At 53.6% G+C, this 18184-nt stretch overlaps 1 protein-coding gene across 1 annotated transcript; it reads right to left on the bottom strand.

Moving 5' to 3' along the window:
* Positions 1-756: 756 nt before the first annotated feature.
* Positions 757-8370, bottom strand: LOC142022294 (kunitz-type serine protease inhibitor 1-like). The gene is made up of 4 exons (XM_075011990.1): positions 8289-8370; positions 3633-3806; positions 3171-3358; positions 757-2291 (listed from the first exon to the last, which is right to left on the bottom strand). Exons 1-2 carry the CDS (start codon positions 8368-8370, stop codon positions 3637-3639), a joined length of 252 nt encoding a protein of 83 aa, XP_074868091.1. The 3' UTR covers positions 757-2291; positions 3171-3358; positions 3633-3636.
* Positions 8371-18184: the final 9814 nt, after the last annotated feature.

The following is an 18184-nucleotide window of genomic DNA, read 5'->3' as shown; positions in this document are numbered from 1 at the left end:
AACTCCAGAACCAGCTTTAGATCGATCTTTGAACAGTGCAGGAGGAGAACTAGTCATACAGTGTATGACCAGAAGACTCCCAGCCAGCTGCTTTAACCACCATCCCAACCCCCCTGAACCACACAATGCTCAGCTGGAGGGAGCCCTGTGCGATCCATATCTCACACAGCAGAACACACAGCTGGCTTGGGAGGGGCTGAGGGCTGATTGCACTCAGTCCTGCCCCCTTCAGGGGGTGGAGAGTGGGGCCTCCGCACACCTTTCCAGGGGGCCCGGCACGGCTGTCAGCCCCAGCTACACCCAGCCTTCCCCGACTACAACCTGAAATGATGGCCCTGTCCAGGCGGCTGCTGGCCCTGCTGACTGGCCATGGGAGTCAGGTACCTTGGCCAGGCTGCCCTGCCCTGCCAGGCCCTGCTCCCCGCTGGGGACTGCTCTTTGCGAGCCTCACAATTTGGCCAATGCCAGAATGACCGACACAGTCTGAGTAGGCAGCGAGCGCTCTCCTGGGCACCGTGCTGCAGACAGAGCCCAGCCAGGGCTCACAGACTTTCGTACATGTCACTTTACAGTCCCTGCAGTTGCTGTAGCTGGGATTTGAAGTCCTCCCTCCACCTATTCTGCATGACGGAGGCTCGGGCAGGGTAAGCTGGAACACTTGTGGGAGATTCTTATAATGGGGTTCGGGGCCCCTAAGCACTGCCCCCCCGTCCACAGGCAGGAGTGACTCTCGCTCAGCAGGTAGAACAGGGAGTTTATTAGTTGACAGAGGCCCAGCGCGGTGCAAAGGTGTCAGTACAGCAGGTGGAGACATTCCAATCCATCTTGGGGAGAGGAGGCCGGAGGGGAGCCCCATCTGCTGGCTGCCTTCCCACTCCCCCCCCAGCTTCCAACTCAAAACTCTCAGGCTCTTCCTCCCACTTTGTCTGAAGTACAGAGGTATCACCAGCTCACCTAGGTTACCCTCAGCAGGAACCCCACACTCTCTGTGCACAAACACACACACACACACGTCCCCCACTCCATCACAATTCTGGTGCTGAAGAGCAGGTTGAGGAGTCCTTGGAGCAAGAAGGTGGTCCCAGATCATCTTCATCAACAACTTGTGGGTTCAGCACCTTTTGGTGTCTGATGCCTCCCTCTCTACTTCCTTTCATCTTTCCCTGGCCGGTGCGGAGTGGTTTAGTTTCTGTAGACTAGCTACGCACCAATCTACTATATCATCTACCCATTCTCTGTGGGGTCTGCCTCTCCTGGTTGAACCGTCCATTATGCCAAATAGCAGGGTCGTGAAGGTCGAAACACATAACGAAGGAGGGAGAGAGTCAAGGGGAGATTTGGGTATGGAGAAAGAAACGAACAAGGTCCCAGAGGACAGGGAGAAAGCTGCTATTGTACCATTTTTAATTGTGACTAATTGTAATTGTAATTTAATTGTAATTAATTTCAGAACTCTTGGGTGAATGCCATCTGGTCCTGGTGACTTGTTACTGTTAAGTGTGTCAATTTGTTCCAAAACTTCCTGTAATGACACTTCAATCTTGGATAATTCCTCAGATTTGTCACCTGCAAAGGATGGCTCAGGTTTGGGAATCTCCTTAATATCCTCAGCCAGGAAGACTGAAGTAAAAAATTCATTTAGTTTCTCCGCAATGACTTTGTCATCTTTGAGTGCTCCTTCTTTATGCCAATTATCTAGGAGGGCCATTGGTTGTTTAGCTGCTTCTGATGTACTTTAAAAAAGCATTTTGTCATTGCTTTTTGAGTTTTTGGATAGCTCTTCTTCAAACTCCTTTTTGGCTTTTCTTGTATTTTTACACTTAATTTGGCTGTGTTTTATTCTTTCTATTTTCCTCACTAGGAATTGACTTCCACTTTTTAAAAGGTGTCTTTTTATCTCTCACTGCATTTTTACATGGTTGTTAAGCCATGGAGGCTCTTTTCTGGGTTTTTTACTGGGATATGCATTTAAGTTGGGCCTCTATTATGGTGTCTTTGAAAAGTTTCTGTGCAGCTTGCAGGGGTTATTTTAGTCTCTGTACTTTTTAATTTCTGAGGAGGAGGGAGATGGGGTGCCCCAGGCTGGCTGGCAGAAGAAGTGAGGCTCTGTCCAAGAAACCACAGGGAGGTCAGCTGAGTCAAACTCTTTATTACGCTGCCCTGCTGTTGGCTGAGATCAGACCTGTGGACAGTCGGGGGCGGGAGTTAGGTGTGGACCATATTGGAATGTCCTGTTCCATCACCCACGAGGTCCTGCTGTCTGGCTCTTCATGGTCTTTCTTTGATCGACCCTGTGGAAAAGGAACAGTCGGTCAAGCCAGGGTCTGGCCCCGAGACTGGGGCGCAGGGAGGTAGGTAACAGCAGCCAGGGCCTGCAATCCTGGACTGTATCATGTGATGGGGATGGGGCCTGAGCTCACAGATGTGGCTGCACCCAGCCCTTCCTGAACAGTGCCCCTCCTTGCAGCAGGGCTGAGTGCACAGGGCTGCCTGGCCCACAGCACTGGAGAAGGCTGGAAACCCAGCTGGCCAGGCCAGCAGCACAGGTAATATCCCTGAGCCCTCCTCTCCGCACCTACACACCAACCTCTCGGGTGCTTTGCCTGCAGCCGGAGAGCTGGGAACTCCACTGAGGAGGGAAGGCAATATGTCCTGCCAGCCTCTGCACAGGCCACGTGCCCACAGGGAGCTGGCTCACTCAGAGCAGGTCTGTGATGTTGCCCCTGGCAGCCTCATGACCCATGTTCATCCTTGGGCCCGGAAGTGGTGACAGGGAGCCCTTGTGCCTGGCCATGAGAAGGAAGACAGACAGCTTCGGATGAAAGGAGGGAAATCTACAGAATGTATCTGCCTTCACATTCCAGCTTCACAGGGCACCAGTCTGCTGGCTGTCTGGGAAGAGGCGTCAGGGGTGGGAGATGGGACAACAGGGCCTGGTTTTCAACACATGGGAGATGTGGATTTATCCAGTGTATGAGAACCCCATGGAAAACCCACTCCAAAGCTGCACGAGATGGAAACTAGTGAAAGCAGTTAGGGCCAAGCTGTCAGAAAGGTCGGGCAGACTGATAGGCAGGCACATACATGTGCTGTTTTCCACAAAAACTAGGAGCATAAGTCAGGATACTGAAAATTCTCAGAAGTGGCGTCCGTCTGCGAAATTTACTTACAGTCTTTTCAGCGGTTGTAATACAATTTCTTTGTAACTCCTTGTCAGGGAGTCAGAGGCAGGCCTGGCAGTGCATCGGCTGACAGAGCTTGTTTGCCCAGTTAGCCCAGCTCATTTCACCTGGTGAATCCTGGTGTACATTATGACAACCTGCTCTCCGTGCTGCATTGGGCCAGCTGGCACGCCTGGCTGGGAATAAATAATGACAGGAGGTGGCTGCTGCTTCAGCTTTATGGAGAGCAGGATCCCTGGGCCAAGGCAAGCTGGGGTCCTGGGCACTCTCCTAGGGAGAGCAAAGAAATGTTCTGGACCCATCACCAGGCCCATTCATATCAGGGTGCAGAACCCCCCACTTGTGGGGTCTGGGGCAACTGTCCAATGGACAGGACAGCTCTGCCCATGGCAGCTGTGTGGGCCATGTCTCCCGAAGTGCCAGCCAGCTGAGGTTCCCTCATTCTCTTACCAGGCTATCCGCATGTCCTGCGACATTCCTCTTCAGTCTTAAAATTGTTCTTGTTGCCCTTACAGCCGCCATAAATGAATGACTCACACCTCCTGGTGCGCCAGTTGTAGAAGTAGCGGGTCATGTGTGCTTCGCACGGTCCAGGGTCTGCTGGAAGCTTGCAGATCCATTTAGCTACAGCATAAAGAGAAAGAAGTGAGGAGGGAAGCGGGCAATGCAGTGAAGATTCTCCTCCGCCTCTATCAAAGCTCGCTGAGGGTTTTGCTGCTGCTGCAGCAACAAAGAAGGAACTGGTCTGTAGTGCATGAGAAAACTGCAGTGCATGTCTGTGTATCTGAACCCCATGTGTACCCATTCTCAAGAGTTGCACCATTTAAGCTATTAGCAAAAGTACAGCTGCTGCTTTCTGAGCTCTTAGAAGACATGTGGGATGAATTACGGCTGCATAACAGCACAGAACACTGAAAGCCACACCTGGTGCCTGTAAACAAACTTTATGAGATCATGGGAAACTTGGCCGCATCGATGGTAACTGGTCATGCCGCTAACTAAAATCATGCTGGATTCCGACTGCTGCCGGATGAGAGATGTCCGGATTAGAGAGGCTCTCGCTGAATAGATTTTAGAAATTTTTAGGGTTCGTCTGGCTGTTTGATCAAGAATTCCTCCTGAACGGTAAAAGCTAGGACCACCTAATTTGGTATACAACTTCCTCTTCTTGGCTATGTCTACACTAGCCCGCGCCTTTCGAAAGGGGGATGCTAATGAGACATTTTGGCAGATACTAATAAGGCACTGCCATGAATATGCAGCACCTCATTAGCGTAATATCGGCCATGGCAATGCAAAAGTGCTGCTTTCGAATCATGTGCCGCCTGTGTAGATGGGGCCTTTTGGAAGGGCCCCCCAGTCTTTGAAAGCCCCTTATTCCTATTTGGTTTTCGGAATTCCAAAGGAAATTTAGGAAGGCTGAGGGGTCCTTTCGACAGGCCCCCATCTACATGGGCAGTGTGCAATTCAAAAGCGGCACTTCAGAATCACTGTGGCTGGTATTATGCTAATGAGGCACTGCATATGCATGGTGGTGCCTCATTAGCATCTGCTGAAATGTCTCATTAGCATCCCCCTTTCGAACGGCGGAGGCTAGTGTAACCATAGCCCTTGAGTTAGAGCAAGGTCAGGGTTCGGTTGTGCCAGGGAAACAGGATGTGCCTGGAATGAGATTGCTTTTCATGAAAACACACAGAACAGAGTCAGAATCACCGAAGTAAGTACAATATTGACGTAAGTGCAAATGCTGAAAGACACAGAACCATGATGAGCCAGTAAAGCAGGATAACGCTGGACTAAGACCGCTTCTCAATAAACTTTATGGGAAAGAGATAAAAGGGGAAAACTTGGACTAGTGTTCTGGTTTGGCCCAGCGAAATCAATGCTGAGGTCTGACAACCACAAGACAATGTTATTGTAAACCAAATTGACTATGGCCCTTTTTAAAACTAAACCAGCACGAGGTAAGAGCTTATAGTGCTGAAGAAGAAAATACTTCTGACGGAATTCTCCATTTAAAAATGTTCTGAAAAAATTAAATGGAAAAATGTAGCAAGCCCCTTCTTAAGAAATCCTCAATAAAAATTAACTTCATAAAAATAGCACCCTCTTTCTGACAGAAAAAAAAAAAGCAAGTACATTTTCCTTTTCTTTTTCAAAACAAAAATCTCAACTGAGTTACAGCCCTGAGCAACACCGGGTCCATCCGCAAGTAATAAATAACTCCACAAAGCAGCTGCTGCTTTGGATCTAAGGGTCAATGGGGAAATGCCCAGCACTCACAGCAGCTGTTTGAACCACTTCTCCAGTGTCAGAGACTCCGCCTCACACTGGTCCCTTATGCCCACAGCCCAGTGACACCCCAGACAAGCACAACTCCTCTGAGCCAGCCAGTGGGAAAGGCAATAGCTGTGTTCAACAGGGTTGATATTGATACTGTCTTCCTAGCCAGGGGCTTGCAAAGTGCGTAACCAACACGGCTCTGTTCACTTTCTTCGGATGCACAAAGAGTGCAGGGTAGAATAACCCCTTCCCCTCGTTCTTTTGTCTGTCAGTTAGAACAAGTATCCAGCAGACCAATTTTAGATTATTATCTTCAGTTCTACACCTTCTGTTTTCTCTAGCATGAGTTCGAGACCGTCCACGGATCACACCTTTAGAAAGTTGTGTCAGGATTAATTCATGGAATCCTAGGGCTGGAATAGACCCCAGAAGGTCACTGAGTCCAAACCTCTGCCCGAAGCAGGAGCAGTCCCAACTAAATCATCCCAGGCAAGGCTTTGTTAAGCCTGGACTTAGCAAACCTCTAAGGGTGGAGATGCCAGTAACCCATTCCAGAGGATCACCACCCTCCGAGTGAAGTAGGTTTTCCTTACACCCAAATTAGGCCTCCCTCACTGCAACTTGAGCCCATTGCTTCTTCTGTTACCTGCCACCACTGAGGACAGCATCTCTCCAGCTTCTTTAGAGCCCCTGCTTCAGGTAATTGACAGCAGCTATCAAATCGCCCCTCACACTTCTCTTCTGCAGGCTAAAGAAGTGAAGCTCCCTCAGCCTGTCCCCGTAAGAACCATCCCTAGGCATACACAAAATACACCACATTACACGCCTGTCCTGAGCCTGTGTGTGCCTCGCACGTTCAGAGGACAATGCTGCCCCAGTCCCCTGGCCTCCACTCCCCCCAGTCTCCTAGCCCCAGCCCCCAGCTCCTCAGCCCACACCCCCACTGCTCCATCTTTTCCAGCTCCACATCTCAATCCCCTGGCCCCTCCGCCCCCTCACTCCACCTCCCAGCCCCATGGCCCAATCCCCCGGTGTCTCCACTCCTCCCCCCCAACTCTACCTCTCAGCCCAGTCCAACAGTTCTTCAGCCCCCTGTGCCCCCCCCCGCCCCTCCCATCCCCCCAGACCAATCCCCTGGCCCCTCTACCCTCCCACTCTGCCTCCTGGCCAGTGGCCAAGTCCCCCAACCTCCGCTCCCTGCTCTGACTGCCACGTGGCTCCAGGCTCCCCAGTACCCTGGCACAAAGCTCCACCTCCCAGCCCTCAGCTTGGTGGGAGGCACTGCTCCCCCTACCACCTGCTCCCCCACCAACCTCCCTGCCCTGCTCCTGCCCCTAAACCCTCAGCACGGATCCCCACCACTGCAGCGTTGCTGCCAGGCTCCCTGGTTTGGGGGTGGCAGGGGCTGCAGGTGCTCGGACTGCATAGGGCACCCGCAGACATGAGGGTGGCCCTGTGCGCTCCAGCCCCCTAGTCACTTTTGTTGTCCCCCCCTGGGCTCTCTCCAGTGCAGTCACCCCCTTTGCGTAGTGGGGGGCCCAGCATTGGACACAAAACTCCAGATGTGGCCAGATCAGTCCCAAATAAAAGGGAATAATCATCTCCATAGATCTGCTGGCAGAGCTCCCTCGAATGCACCCCCTTGTGTGTTCGCCTTCTTGGCTACCTGGGCACACTGTTAACTCATATCCAGCCTCTCAGCCCCTGTAAACCCCAAGTCCTTTTCCGCTGCACCGTCACTAAACCGGGCAGCACCCAGCCTGTAAAGGTGTGTGGGATTTCTACATCCTACGTGCAGGACTCTGCACGTGTCCTTGTTTAACCTCCTCAGATTTCTTTTGGCCCAATCCCCCACTCTGGACCTTGTCCCTACCCTCCAGCCTATCTACCTCTTCCCACCTTAGCTTCACCCACGAACCCGCTGAGGGTGCAATCCAGCCCCTTGGCCAGGTCATTAATGAAGATGATAAACAAAACTGGCTGCAGAACCGACCCTTGGGGCATCCACTTGGTACCAGTCACCAACCAGACACGGAGCTGTTAATCGCTACCCAGTGAGCCCGATGACTGATTCCCAGCAGCCTCCCTGCTCCCGAGGAAATGTCTCCCCCTTTCCTGTGGCCACGGAGGGCCTGAAGCTCCCTGCTCCAGGGAAAACATGCTTTGCAGGCGCTGAGCTGGGCTCCCTGGGCGCAGGAAGGCACCTGCCTTTGAAGCTGGGCAAAGGGGTGCAAGGTACCCCAGAGCTGAGCTCTAGGGTTCTGGGGAGCGAGGGGTGACCCCGGAGCTGGGGGAGGGGAGGAAAGAGCTCCCACCGAGCTGAGCAGGGCAGCCAGACACCCAAGGGCACAGCACAGCCAGGCAGTGCCACGGCCCAGAGGGAGGCAGGGCTGAGGGGGAGTGACTAGGAGTCACTGCCTGGGAGCTGTGGACCTGGAGAGGGTAGAAGGGTCCCGGAGCAGCCAGAGGGTGGGGGAGAGACATGGGGCTCAATGTTCCAGGAGCCCAGGGGTGGAGGGAGACACCAGAAGGCCAGAGACAGAGCAAAGAGGCTTCAGCGGGGTGAAGTGGGAGGGGCCGGGGGCAGCCCCACACACAGGGGGTTAGAGACACTGGGGCAGGGGGCAGAGCCAGGGACAGCTGGGAAAGGCTTTGTCCTGGGGTGGGGTTGGCTCAGGGCAGGGCTGGGTGCAGCCTGTGGAGAGTGGAGCAGGAGCCAATGAAAGCAGACGGGGTGGGGGGCAGGCTGCGGGGCTGGAGACAGGCAGGAGGGCAGGCCTGAGTGCAGGGCCGGGGGGAGAGGCGGGGGCAGGGAGATCTCACCTGGAAGTTGCTGCCCAGAGGCAGGCGGCAGCTCAGCCCCGAGGGTGAGGAGCAATGCGAGCAGGAGCAGGCCTGACTTCATTGCGCTGCTGTGCCAGGATGCCCAGCCCCGACCTGCACCAGTTTATATACTGACCTGCCAGCCCATTGCTCCAGTCACAGGAGAGAACATTACACAAGAGAGAGCGCTGGGTCTGGGGCCCTCCCAAGGGGACCCGGAAGCAGCAGGGCCCTGGGACACTTGGGAACGTCCCTGGTGGCGGGGGTGGATGTGTAATAACAGGCTGCAGAGGAGAAAGAGCCGGTTCTTCCAGAACCACACCTGCCGTTCTCCCAGCATGCACACACACGCACATGCACAGGCACACACGCACACACGCGCACACGAACACACACGCATGCGCATGCACGTGCACACACGCGCACGCACGCGCACACATGCACACGCACGCGCACAACCTCTCCCATAGGTGTGATGACCCCAGGTGAGCAGTGCGTGTATGTTCAGCAGTACGGCATCACCCCGCAGGGCAAGGCCCCTTCTGGCAGGGGCCCAGGCTGGAGGAACCACGCCGGTGCTTTCCCAAGGCAGCACAGTTGTGCTTTCCAGGTAGTTCCAGGAGCTCAGGGACAGCATCGGGGCAGGGTTACATGACAACAGGGTCACTGGAGCCACGCCGGGGGAAGCAGTGGACGGATCTGCTCAACACCTGGGATCTGTGGAACTGGAGGATGGTTCTGTTCTGGGGTTCAGGAACTTTGCAGGCATTTTCACCATCCCTGTGCAGTTTCCTAGTGGGAGTCTCTGAGTCTTCACTCCCCCATCTACCCCCACCAGCTCCCACTCCTTCTGCCTCATAACCCCGGCATGGCTGGGCCCAGGAGTCCTGGGGGGTGGGCCCTGGTACTCTTGGGGTCACTTCAGCCAATGGGTAGGGCATCCCCCAGGAAGACAAGTGACAACCACATGAGCCTGCAGTCTTGTGCATGTGAGGCAGGGCTCCTGCTGCAGAGCCCACCCACACTACGCTGAACCTCTCCTGCGGTGGGCTTTGGCACCTTGGCCCCACCCGTTACTGCAACACTTGTCTGTTCCAGAATGCACAGCCCTCAGGTTCTCTTGGGGTTACTCTGCAAGACAGAACGACGCAGGCAATGAGATCCCTGGCTGACCACACCCAACGGCTCCAGGTGGAGCTGTGAGAGATCTCAAGAGAAATAGAGCAACTGTGGAGACAGCCATGGGGCATAAGCTATCAGACAGAAAACCATCCCCCAGGCGCACTCAGCGAAGCTCAGGCCTCCTGTCCCTTGAGATAGGGTCTCTCTCCAGTCCCAGTCTTGTGGAGAGCTTGGTGCAGGGTGGGGCATCCTCTCAGGAGTGAAACGTCTATCTCCAGTGCAGTCACACACCCCAGGCCCAGCCCTGGAGCAGCTCTGGGGGCTAGCAGAGGAATTGTGTCACTGGAATCCCAGCCAGGGAAGGCTGGACTAACCTGGCTCTAAGGGATGCAAAATGTGGGGGCGGAGGGACAGGCCAGCCCACTGGGGCAAACAGCTACACGGATACCTGTGAATCCACTACAAAGAGCTCCTGTCTCACATGCTGGGCTGCTGGGAGATCCTGCACCCAGCACCGCCGACTACCAGGACGGTGCCAGCATTTAGAGTGTGTGCAGAGAGGAGGGCGGAAGGGCCAAGGGCTGGGCACAGCTACTCTCTCATCCCAGCAGAGTCACCTCCCGGGTGGCCGTTTATTCCGTTAGCTACAGGAGAAGGGAGCAGTTGCTTCAGCAGCCGCCAGCCTCAGGATGGGTCCGGTCAGTTCTTGTTCTAACACAAGATGTAGCAACAAGACAGCAACTTAGCAATGTGGCAACTCCCTGCTCAGCTCAGAGCTTTACATTATCCCGGTAACAAAGCCAGGTCTGTGGGATGCTGGGGAATCCGCAGGGCTGGGATTTGATTGTCAGGCTTAGCAAAGGGACCTTGTACTGAGTACCTGGTCCCATAGGGGCCTGTCACAGAGACTCCTTCAGTGACAGGAGCTCATCCCCCATGGCTCTAACGTAGTGCCGGCACCAGCCACTGAGCCAGGCAGCTCCTGAGCCAATGAACAGAGTCCCTGTCACTCTCTGGAGCGAGTTAAGTCTTGGGCACCAACACTGAGCTCACGTGGGCTTGTTAGGGTGTTTGCCACCATCACACTGCACCCATCAGTTACTAATAACAGAGAGGAAGCCGTGCTAGTCTATACACTAACAAAACAAAAAGCAGTCAAGCAGCACTTTAAAGACTAGCAAAATGGTTTATTTGGTGAGCTTTCGTGGGACAGACCCACTTCTTCAGACCATAGCCAGACCAGAACAGACTCAGTACTTAAGACACAGAGAACCAAAAACAGTAAGCAAGGAGGACAAATCAGAAAAAGATAATCAAGGTGAGCAAACCAGAGAGTGGAGGGGTGGGGGGGAAGGTCAAGAATTAGACCGAGCCAAGTATGCAGACGAGCCCCTATAGTGACTCAGAAAGTTCCCATCACGATTTAAACCATGTGTTAATGTGCCAAATTTGAATATAAAAGTCAGCTCGTCCACTTCTCTTTCCAAAACGGTGCAATAATGTCTCTTCAGTAACACACATACCTTGAGGTCATTGACAGAATGCCCCATTCCATTAAAACGTTGAGTAACTGGTTTGTGGATCTGGAGTGTTTTGATGTCTGTTTTGTGCCCGTTGACCCTTTGTCTAAGGGAGTTAGAAGTCTGTCCACTATACGAAGCATCTGGGCATTGTTGGCACATGATGGCATATATGATGTTAGTAGAGGAGCATGAGAAAATGCCAGTGATTCTGTGAGTAACCTGGTTAGGTCCAGTGATGGTATTTCCAGAGAAGATATGTGGACAAAGCTGGCAGCGGGCTTTGTTGCGGGGAAAGGTTCCAGGACTGGTGTTCCTGGGGTATAGACTGTGGCTGTTAGTAAGGATCCTCATGAGGTTGGGAGGTTGTCTGTAGGAGAGAACAGGCATGTCACCCAGGGCCTTCTGGAGTGTGGCATCCTGATTAAGGATACGTTGTAGGTCTTTAATAATTCGTTGCAGTGGTCTGAGTTGGGGGCTGTAGGTGATGACCAGTGGCAGAAAGTCATATGGCAACAGCCTGGGAAAATCCCACACCCCACGTACATAACCAGCCCTCAAGTAACTGTCCAGCTCAGACGGATGGAGCAGTGTCCTTGGCCTCTCAGGCTCACCAGTCTGACGCTGGAAGGATCCAATCCACGCACCCAAACTTTCTCCGTGCCCCGCTTCAAACGCCCCACTTACACCTCTGTCCAGCCCATGCAGGCCCTGACACATCACCCTGATGCATTCGCTCCCTGAGCCTGAGCCAACGCCCCCTCTGTGCTGGCCCCACCTTCCGCTTGCTCCTGCCAGCTGTCCCACGGGCCGCCTGCTGCTTCTCCTACGGACCTCACACCTGCTGCTTCTGTTACCTGCTGCCTACCAGTCACTCCTCCCAGCCACCCGCATGCCGTGCTCTGGTGGCTGTTTGCCTGTTGTCGTGTGGGTTTTGCTGTAGACAAAAGCCTATGAGTCCAGCTCTCTGAGTTTTCAGCTCATAGCAGCATTCAGCTCTGGGCTTTGCCACAGCGTCTCAGTATCCACCAAGGTGGAGTCTCACAAAATAACTCCAGAACCAGCTTTAGATCGATCTTTGAACAGTGCAGGAGGAGAACTAGTCATACAGTGTATGACCAGAAGACTCCCAGCCAGCTGCTTTAACCACCATCCCAACCCCCCTGAACCACACAATGCTCAGCTGGAGGGAGCCCTGTGCGATCCATATCTCACACAGCAGAACACACAGCTGGCTTGGGAGGGGCTGAGGGCTGATTGCACTCAGTCCTGCCCCCTTCAGGGGGTGGAGAGTGGGGCCTCCTCACACCTTTCCAGGGGGCCCGGCACGGCTGTCAGCCCCAGCTACACCCAGCCTTCCCCGACTACAACCTGAAATGATGGCCCTGTCCAGGCGGCTGCTGGCCCTGCTGACTGGCCATGGGAGTCAGGTACCTTGGCCAGGCTGCCCTGCCCGGCCAGGCCCTGCTCCCCGCCGGGGACTGCTCTTTGCGAGCCTCACAGTTTGGCCAATGCCAGAATGACCGACACAGTCTGAGTAGGCAGCGAGCGCTCTCCTGGGCACAGTGCTGCAGACAGAGCCCAGCCAGGGCTCACAGACTTTCGTACATGTCACTTTACAGTCCCTGCAGTTGGTGTAGCTGGGATTTGAAGTCCTCCCTCCACCTATTCTGCATGACGGAGGCTCGGGCAGGGTAAGCTGGAACACTTGTGGGAGATTCTTATAATGGGGTTCGGGGCCCCTAAGCACCGCCCCCCCGTCCACAGGCAGGAGTGACTCTCGCTCAGCAGGTAGAACAGGGAGTTTATTAGTTGACAGAGGCCCAGCGCGGTGCAAAGGTGTCAGTACAGCAGGTGGAGACATTCCAATCCATCTTGGGGAGAGGAGGCCGGAGGGGAGCCCCATCTGCTGGCTGCCTTCCCACTCCCCCCCCAGCTTCCAACTCAAAACTCTCAGGCTCTTCCTCCCACTTTGTCTGAAGTACAGAGGTATCACCAGCTCACCTAGGTTACCCTCAGCAGGAACCCCACACTCTCTGTGCACAAACACACACACACAGGTCCCCCACTCCATCACAATTCTGGTGCTGAAGAGCAGGTTGAGGAGTCCTTGGAGCAAGAAGGTGGTCCCAGATCATCTTCATCAACAACTTGTGGGTTCAGCACCTTTTGGTGTCTGATGCCTCCCTCTCTACTTCCTTTCATCTTTCCCTGGCCGGTGCGGAGTGGTTTAGTTTCTGTAGACTAGCTACGCACCAATCTACTATATCATCTACCCATTCTCTGTGGGGTCTGCCTCTCCTGTTTGAACCGTCCATTATGCCAAATAGCAGGGTCGCGAAGGTCGAAACAGATAACGAAGGAGGGAGAGAGTCAAGGGGAGATTTGGGTATGGAGAAAGAAACGAACAAGGTCCCAGAGGACAGGGAGAAAGCTGCTATTGTACCATTTTTAATTGTGACGACTCAGTGTATTGTGGCCTCTCAGCCTGACGGTGATCCCAAGCAAGATAAAGGAGTAGCTGGAACATGACTCAAAAGGGAGGGGCATGTAATTAATGCTCATTGTCAGGTGTTTGTAGACCATAGACCCTGTCTAATTAACCGGTTATCTTTGTTTGATGAGATGACAAGTCTGGCTGGTGAAAGTAATATGGCTGATGTGACAGATTTTGATTCCCTCAAGGCCTTTCACTTAGTACCATGCAACATTTTAATTAAAAACCTAGAAGGTGATGAAATGAATATATCACATGTGATGCATTAAAGCTGGGAAAGGGATTGATCCCCACATGTAAGCCTACATGGAGAGCCTTCCGGGAGGGAGGGAGAGAGCTCCCAGTGGGTTCCCCTGGGGATGGGTCTTGGCCCTTCACTAGTTCACACTTTACTCAGGGATCTGGAACACAATGGAAACTCATCACCAATAACATTAGGGGTGACACAGCTGATGAGGACGCTGTCAGTAACTAAGGACAGCTCTCCGGAGCACTGGCTAACGAGGTGCAAGCAAACATTGTGCATTTTAACATTGTGAAACACACACTCCTAGGGCCAGAGAATGAGGGTTGTGCTTCCAGGGCGGGGCAATAACTCTGGAACAGACGTGGGAGTCAAAGCAGAGACTCTCTGTGACTCAGGGACAGATAAACCCATGAATCTCATATAGGTTTGTTACTGGTGCATTTTGCAATGGTGCAGCCACTTCTGGACTCCTGTGCCTAGTTCTGGTGCCCTCAATTCAAGGAGGAGGCTGATGAATTGGAGGCTGGGGAAGTGGGGGGGAAGGGGGGGGTTCAGAGAAGAGCTGTGAGAATGATTACAGGGTTAGAAAATCTGCCTCCAGGAGCTCAATCTACTGAGCTCAGCCACGAGATGGCTAAGGGAGGACTTTATGACTGTCCATAAAGAACTACACAGGAAACAAATATTTAAGTGTGGGCTCTTCAGTTTGGCTGCAAAAGGTCTCACACAACCCATTGATAATAGACAAGTTCAGAGTGGAAATAAGGTGCAATTTTTTTCAAGTGAATGTAATTACCCACTGGAAGAACTTACCAAGGGCCACAGTTGTCTTCGTCATTGAACAGTCAGCCAGGTTCACCAACGGGGGGCAGGGGATGGTGGGGGAAGGCAGTACAGGGACACAGTAAAACAACTCCCTCAGCTCCTCCAGTGCACAGCTCTGCTCCAGGAGCTATTTTGGGAAGTCCTCCAGGAGCTCTGGTGAGATGATCACAATGCTGCCTTTCTCCGCATTCTGCCTGACCCAGCAGTACGTCCCCTGGGAACTCCAATGCCCTTAACAAGCCTGCCAAGGAAAAGGAGCTCAGGAAGTAAGGGGACATCTTTGAGATCTTCCTTCATCTTGACCCCTCTGAACTTGTTACACCTAAAAATTGGGTTCATGGCCAAGAAGGGCAGTGGCAGAAGACAACCAGTGATGCCTGAAAAACGAGCGGCTGTGACCGTGGACCGGGCTGTGAAATTGCCCAGAGCAGGTAAGGTGGGTGTCCAGAAAGTGGTGGATGAAACCAGCTCTCTCCAGCCAGAATTGCACAATACTGTACCATGAAGTGGTTTCTGGGCATAGCTAAAATCAGTCCAGCATTTCTTCACTTCAAAGCTGGGCCACTTAGTGCCCTAGGCTGGGATTTCCTTCTCACTAATGCAAATCCAACCAGGCACAAAAGCACCTCTGCCAGCCCAGCCAGAAGCCACACAAGCAAACCCACAGATTTCTCAGCTGCTGTAACAGCCCAGCCCAACAGCCAGGCGAGAGGTTCTTAAAACCTATTTCACCAACACCACCCAGATTCTCCAGGGCCCCAAAGGGTCTGGCTGCTCTCCCAGGTCAATATGTCTTACCCAAATTACCAGGCGTGCCAATCCATCAGATCAAGCAATCTAACAATTGACAATGAAAGAACAGGGTTAGAGAGAAGTTGTTAAAGCAATACTTTACATACATCAGTGACAGCTATTGCTACAGGCCAGCCGTGTTCCGTGCTGATCCTAGAAAGTCCCTGAAAGTCAGCCCATAATGGGTCTGATTGCAGGTTACATAATCTTAGTTACTGGAGACTTGGAACTCTGGTGAGCTGAAGCCAGTGTGCTGCAACATGGGACCTTCAAACTGGAACCAAGACACATGCTGCTAGGTCCATTTTATAGTTTTTCTCCTGTGGAGGGAAAAGTCCTTTCTCCTTCCCATCAGAGAATGGAAAGTCAGGATCACCTGACTCAGGTAGTCTGCTGTGGCACTCTGCCATTGGTTGTTGAATTTGCCAGCACACCCCAGACCACATATGTAGGTGGAATGGATGACTGGGCGTCTGATTTCCATCCCATTGCTTAGCCCACAGTCACCTGACCTGGGTGGACTATTGTGGCCCGTTGCAATTAGATGCATCCCAGGAGAAAAGTCCCACATTCCTGAGATGTGTATTGGCTGTCTGGGCCATTGTTCAGTCCGTCACCCTGGCTGGGGTGGAGACCACACCTCTGGTTGTGAATCTTAGCACTCCCACATTTCTACTACAGCTACAGAGCTAAAATCTATAACTCCACCTACAAACATGGCTCAGACACATAAATAGCATACAGTAAACCCTCCAGATACATGCAATCAATCTGCACGTGTCTCAGGTCAACGCGACTGCTGCCCCAGACAGCGAGAAACCTGCGGTCAAGGGATGCAGCTGCGAGTCAGGCTACCATCCCTGACAGGAGCAGTGGAACAGTTTCCCGGTCTCCGGATGGATGGGGAGCTGGGAATCAGACAGCAGCCTGGCTCCCGGCTCCCCTCCACTTGCTGGAGCCAGAAAACTGAACAAGGCTGCTGCTGTGCTCAGTTTCCCCTCTCTGCAAGCAGAGTGGAGCTGAGAGCCAGGAGGCTGCATGATTACCAGCTCCCTGTGGGACCAGCTGGTCAGTTTGCTGGCTCCTGCAAATGGAGGGGAGCCGGGAACCAGGCTGCAGCCTGGCTCTCAGCTCCCCTTGACTTGCACGAAAATTCGAGTTACACGGGGGTTGCAGAAACGTAACTCAAGGGTTTTCTGTACGTAGATTTCGGGCACCCCCGGCTTTCATTACACACCCCACAGGGTTCCCCTCGCGCAATACTTGGTGCCAATAGCTACAATGAACACACATCATGGCTTCCATCCCCAGTGGAACAATCCAGTCACCTCACAGATATTTAAAACTTCCCGGGGAAGAGCCTTGCCCTGCCCCCTTAGTCCCTCCATTTCCCTCATGGAGCCGAATTGCTTTAGCAGCGACTGGGTGTGACGGGGAAATGCCCAGTGCAGAGAAGAGAACAGACCACTGCACACAGGCAACGGGGGCCATGAATTGCAGCTGGTACCAGCTACTGTATGGCTCCTTCCCTAAGACTTACAGCACAGTAATCCCTCAGTGTACGCAGAGGCTGTGTCCTGGGGTTGCGGGGGTTGCGGGAGTGGGCAGCTGGGGAAAGTGTGGGGGTCGCTCATGTGGCCCCGGCTTCTCCCAGCTGGGGGCACCGACAGCTGCCTGCCGCGCTGGTTCTCCAGAAATTCCTGTGCAGCTGCCACAGCAGGGGAAGAGGCAAACTCCTCCGCCCCAGCCTGGCAGGCAGAACTGGGAGGGGCCCCGTCCCCAGCCCAAGCCAGGATACTGACAGGGCTGGCAGGCAGAGGCACCTCCCTCACGGCCCCCAGCTGCTGCAGCGAGAGAGGGCTGGGGGAGCACAGGCTCCCAGGGGACCCTCCACCTGAAACCTCTTTTCTCCAGCCCCACTCAGAGCCCATGCCCATAGCCACAGCCCTGACACCCCCCCAGCACTGCTCTTGGACTACCCTTGAGCCCCCTCCCACACTGCGAACCCCTTATCCACAGCCTTCCCAGCACTGTGTCCCAGCCCTGAGCCGCTCCCACCTCCCCAGCCCCTTATCCACAGCTCTCACCCCAGAGGCCGCACCCCCAGGCAAAGCCCTCCCCCAGCTCCAAGCTCCCTCCCATAAGCCCAACCCTTTGGCCCTGTCCCCACCACAGAGTGAACGTCTAATGTGCACTGATTGGAGGTGATGGGCCACACTCTTCTCCATCCTGCAACATCAGCTTCATATTGGCACACAAAGCAAAATTCATTCCACACACGGACATCAGAGTCAAGGGGAGCCCGATTCTCACCCCTTCCCACTTCCCAGCTGTGCGGGCTCTTCCCCACTCCACACACCGAGGTCCTGCAAGAACTTCAACCAGCCTGGTTCTGAAAGGCTTTGCTCAAAAACTCCCCAAGATCACAGATTCCCTGACCCTGGAGGGCAGCTGCCACCACCCAGGCAGAAAACACAAAAAAGCCTTAACCAAGGAAGACACCCCCATCCCTGTAGAAAAAGCCATCAAGGAGCACTTTAAAGACTAACAAAATAATCGATAGGTGAGCATTCATGGGACAGACCCACTTCTTCAGACCATAGCCAGACCCTGAAGAAGTGGGTCCGTCCCACGAAAGCTCACCTAGGGTGCGTCTACACTAGTCGGCTACTTCGACGTAGCCGGCACAACATCGAAATAGCACCCGTTGCGTCTACACGCGCCGTGTGCTATTTCGACATTGAAATCAATGTTGGGCAGCGAGACGTCGAAATCGCTCTTCCCATCGGAAGAATAGCGCCCGTCTTCGACACTGAACATCAAAGTAGGGTGTGTGTAGACGATCTACGTCCCGCTACTTCGAAATAGCGGAGTCCTCCATGGCGGCCATCAG

This window comes from Carettochelys insculpta, chromosome 17, assembly GCF_033958435.1.
Source record: "Carettochelys insculpta isolate YL-2023 chromosome 17, ASM3395843v1, whole genome shotgun sequence".
Classification (NCBI taxonomy): Eukaryota; Metazoa; Chordata; order Testudines; family Carettochelyidae; genus Carettochelys; species Carettochelys insculpta.
Note: the sequence above shows the minus strand (reverse complement) of the source record. Positions and strands in the feature narration are given on the sequence as shown.

What these genes read in the sequence shown, in the direction of transcription:
- LOC142022294 (XM_075011990.1), bottom strand. Translation starts at nt 8,370, where the DNA reads ATGAAGTCAGGCCTGCTCCTGCTCGCATTGCTCCTCACCCTCGGGGCT. An exon ending in CTCTGGGCAGCAACTTCCAG is followed by an intron (nt 3,807 to 8,288) that starts GTGAGATCTCCC and finishes TTTATGCTGTAG; the next exon opens with CTAAATGGATCTGCAAGCTT.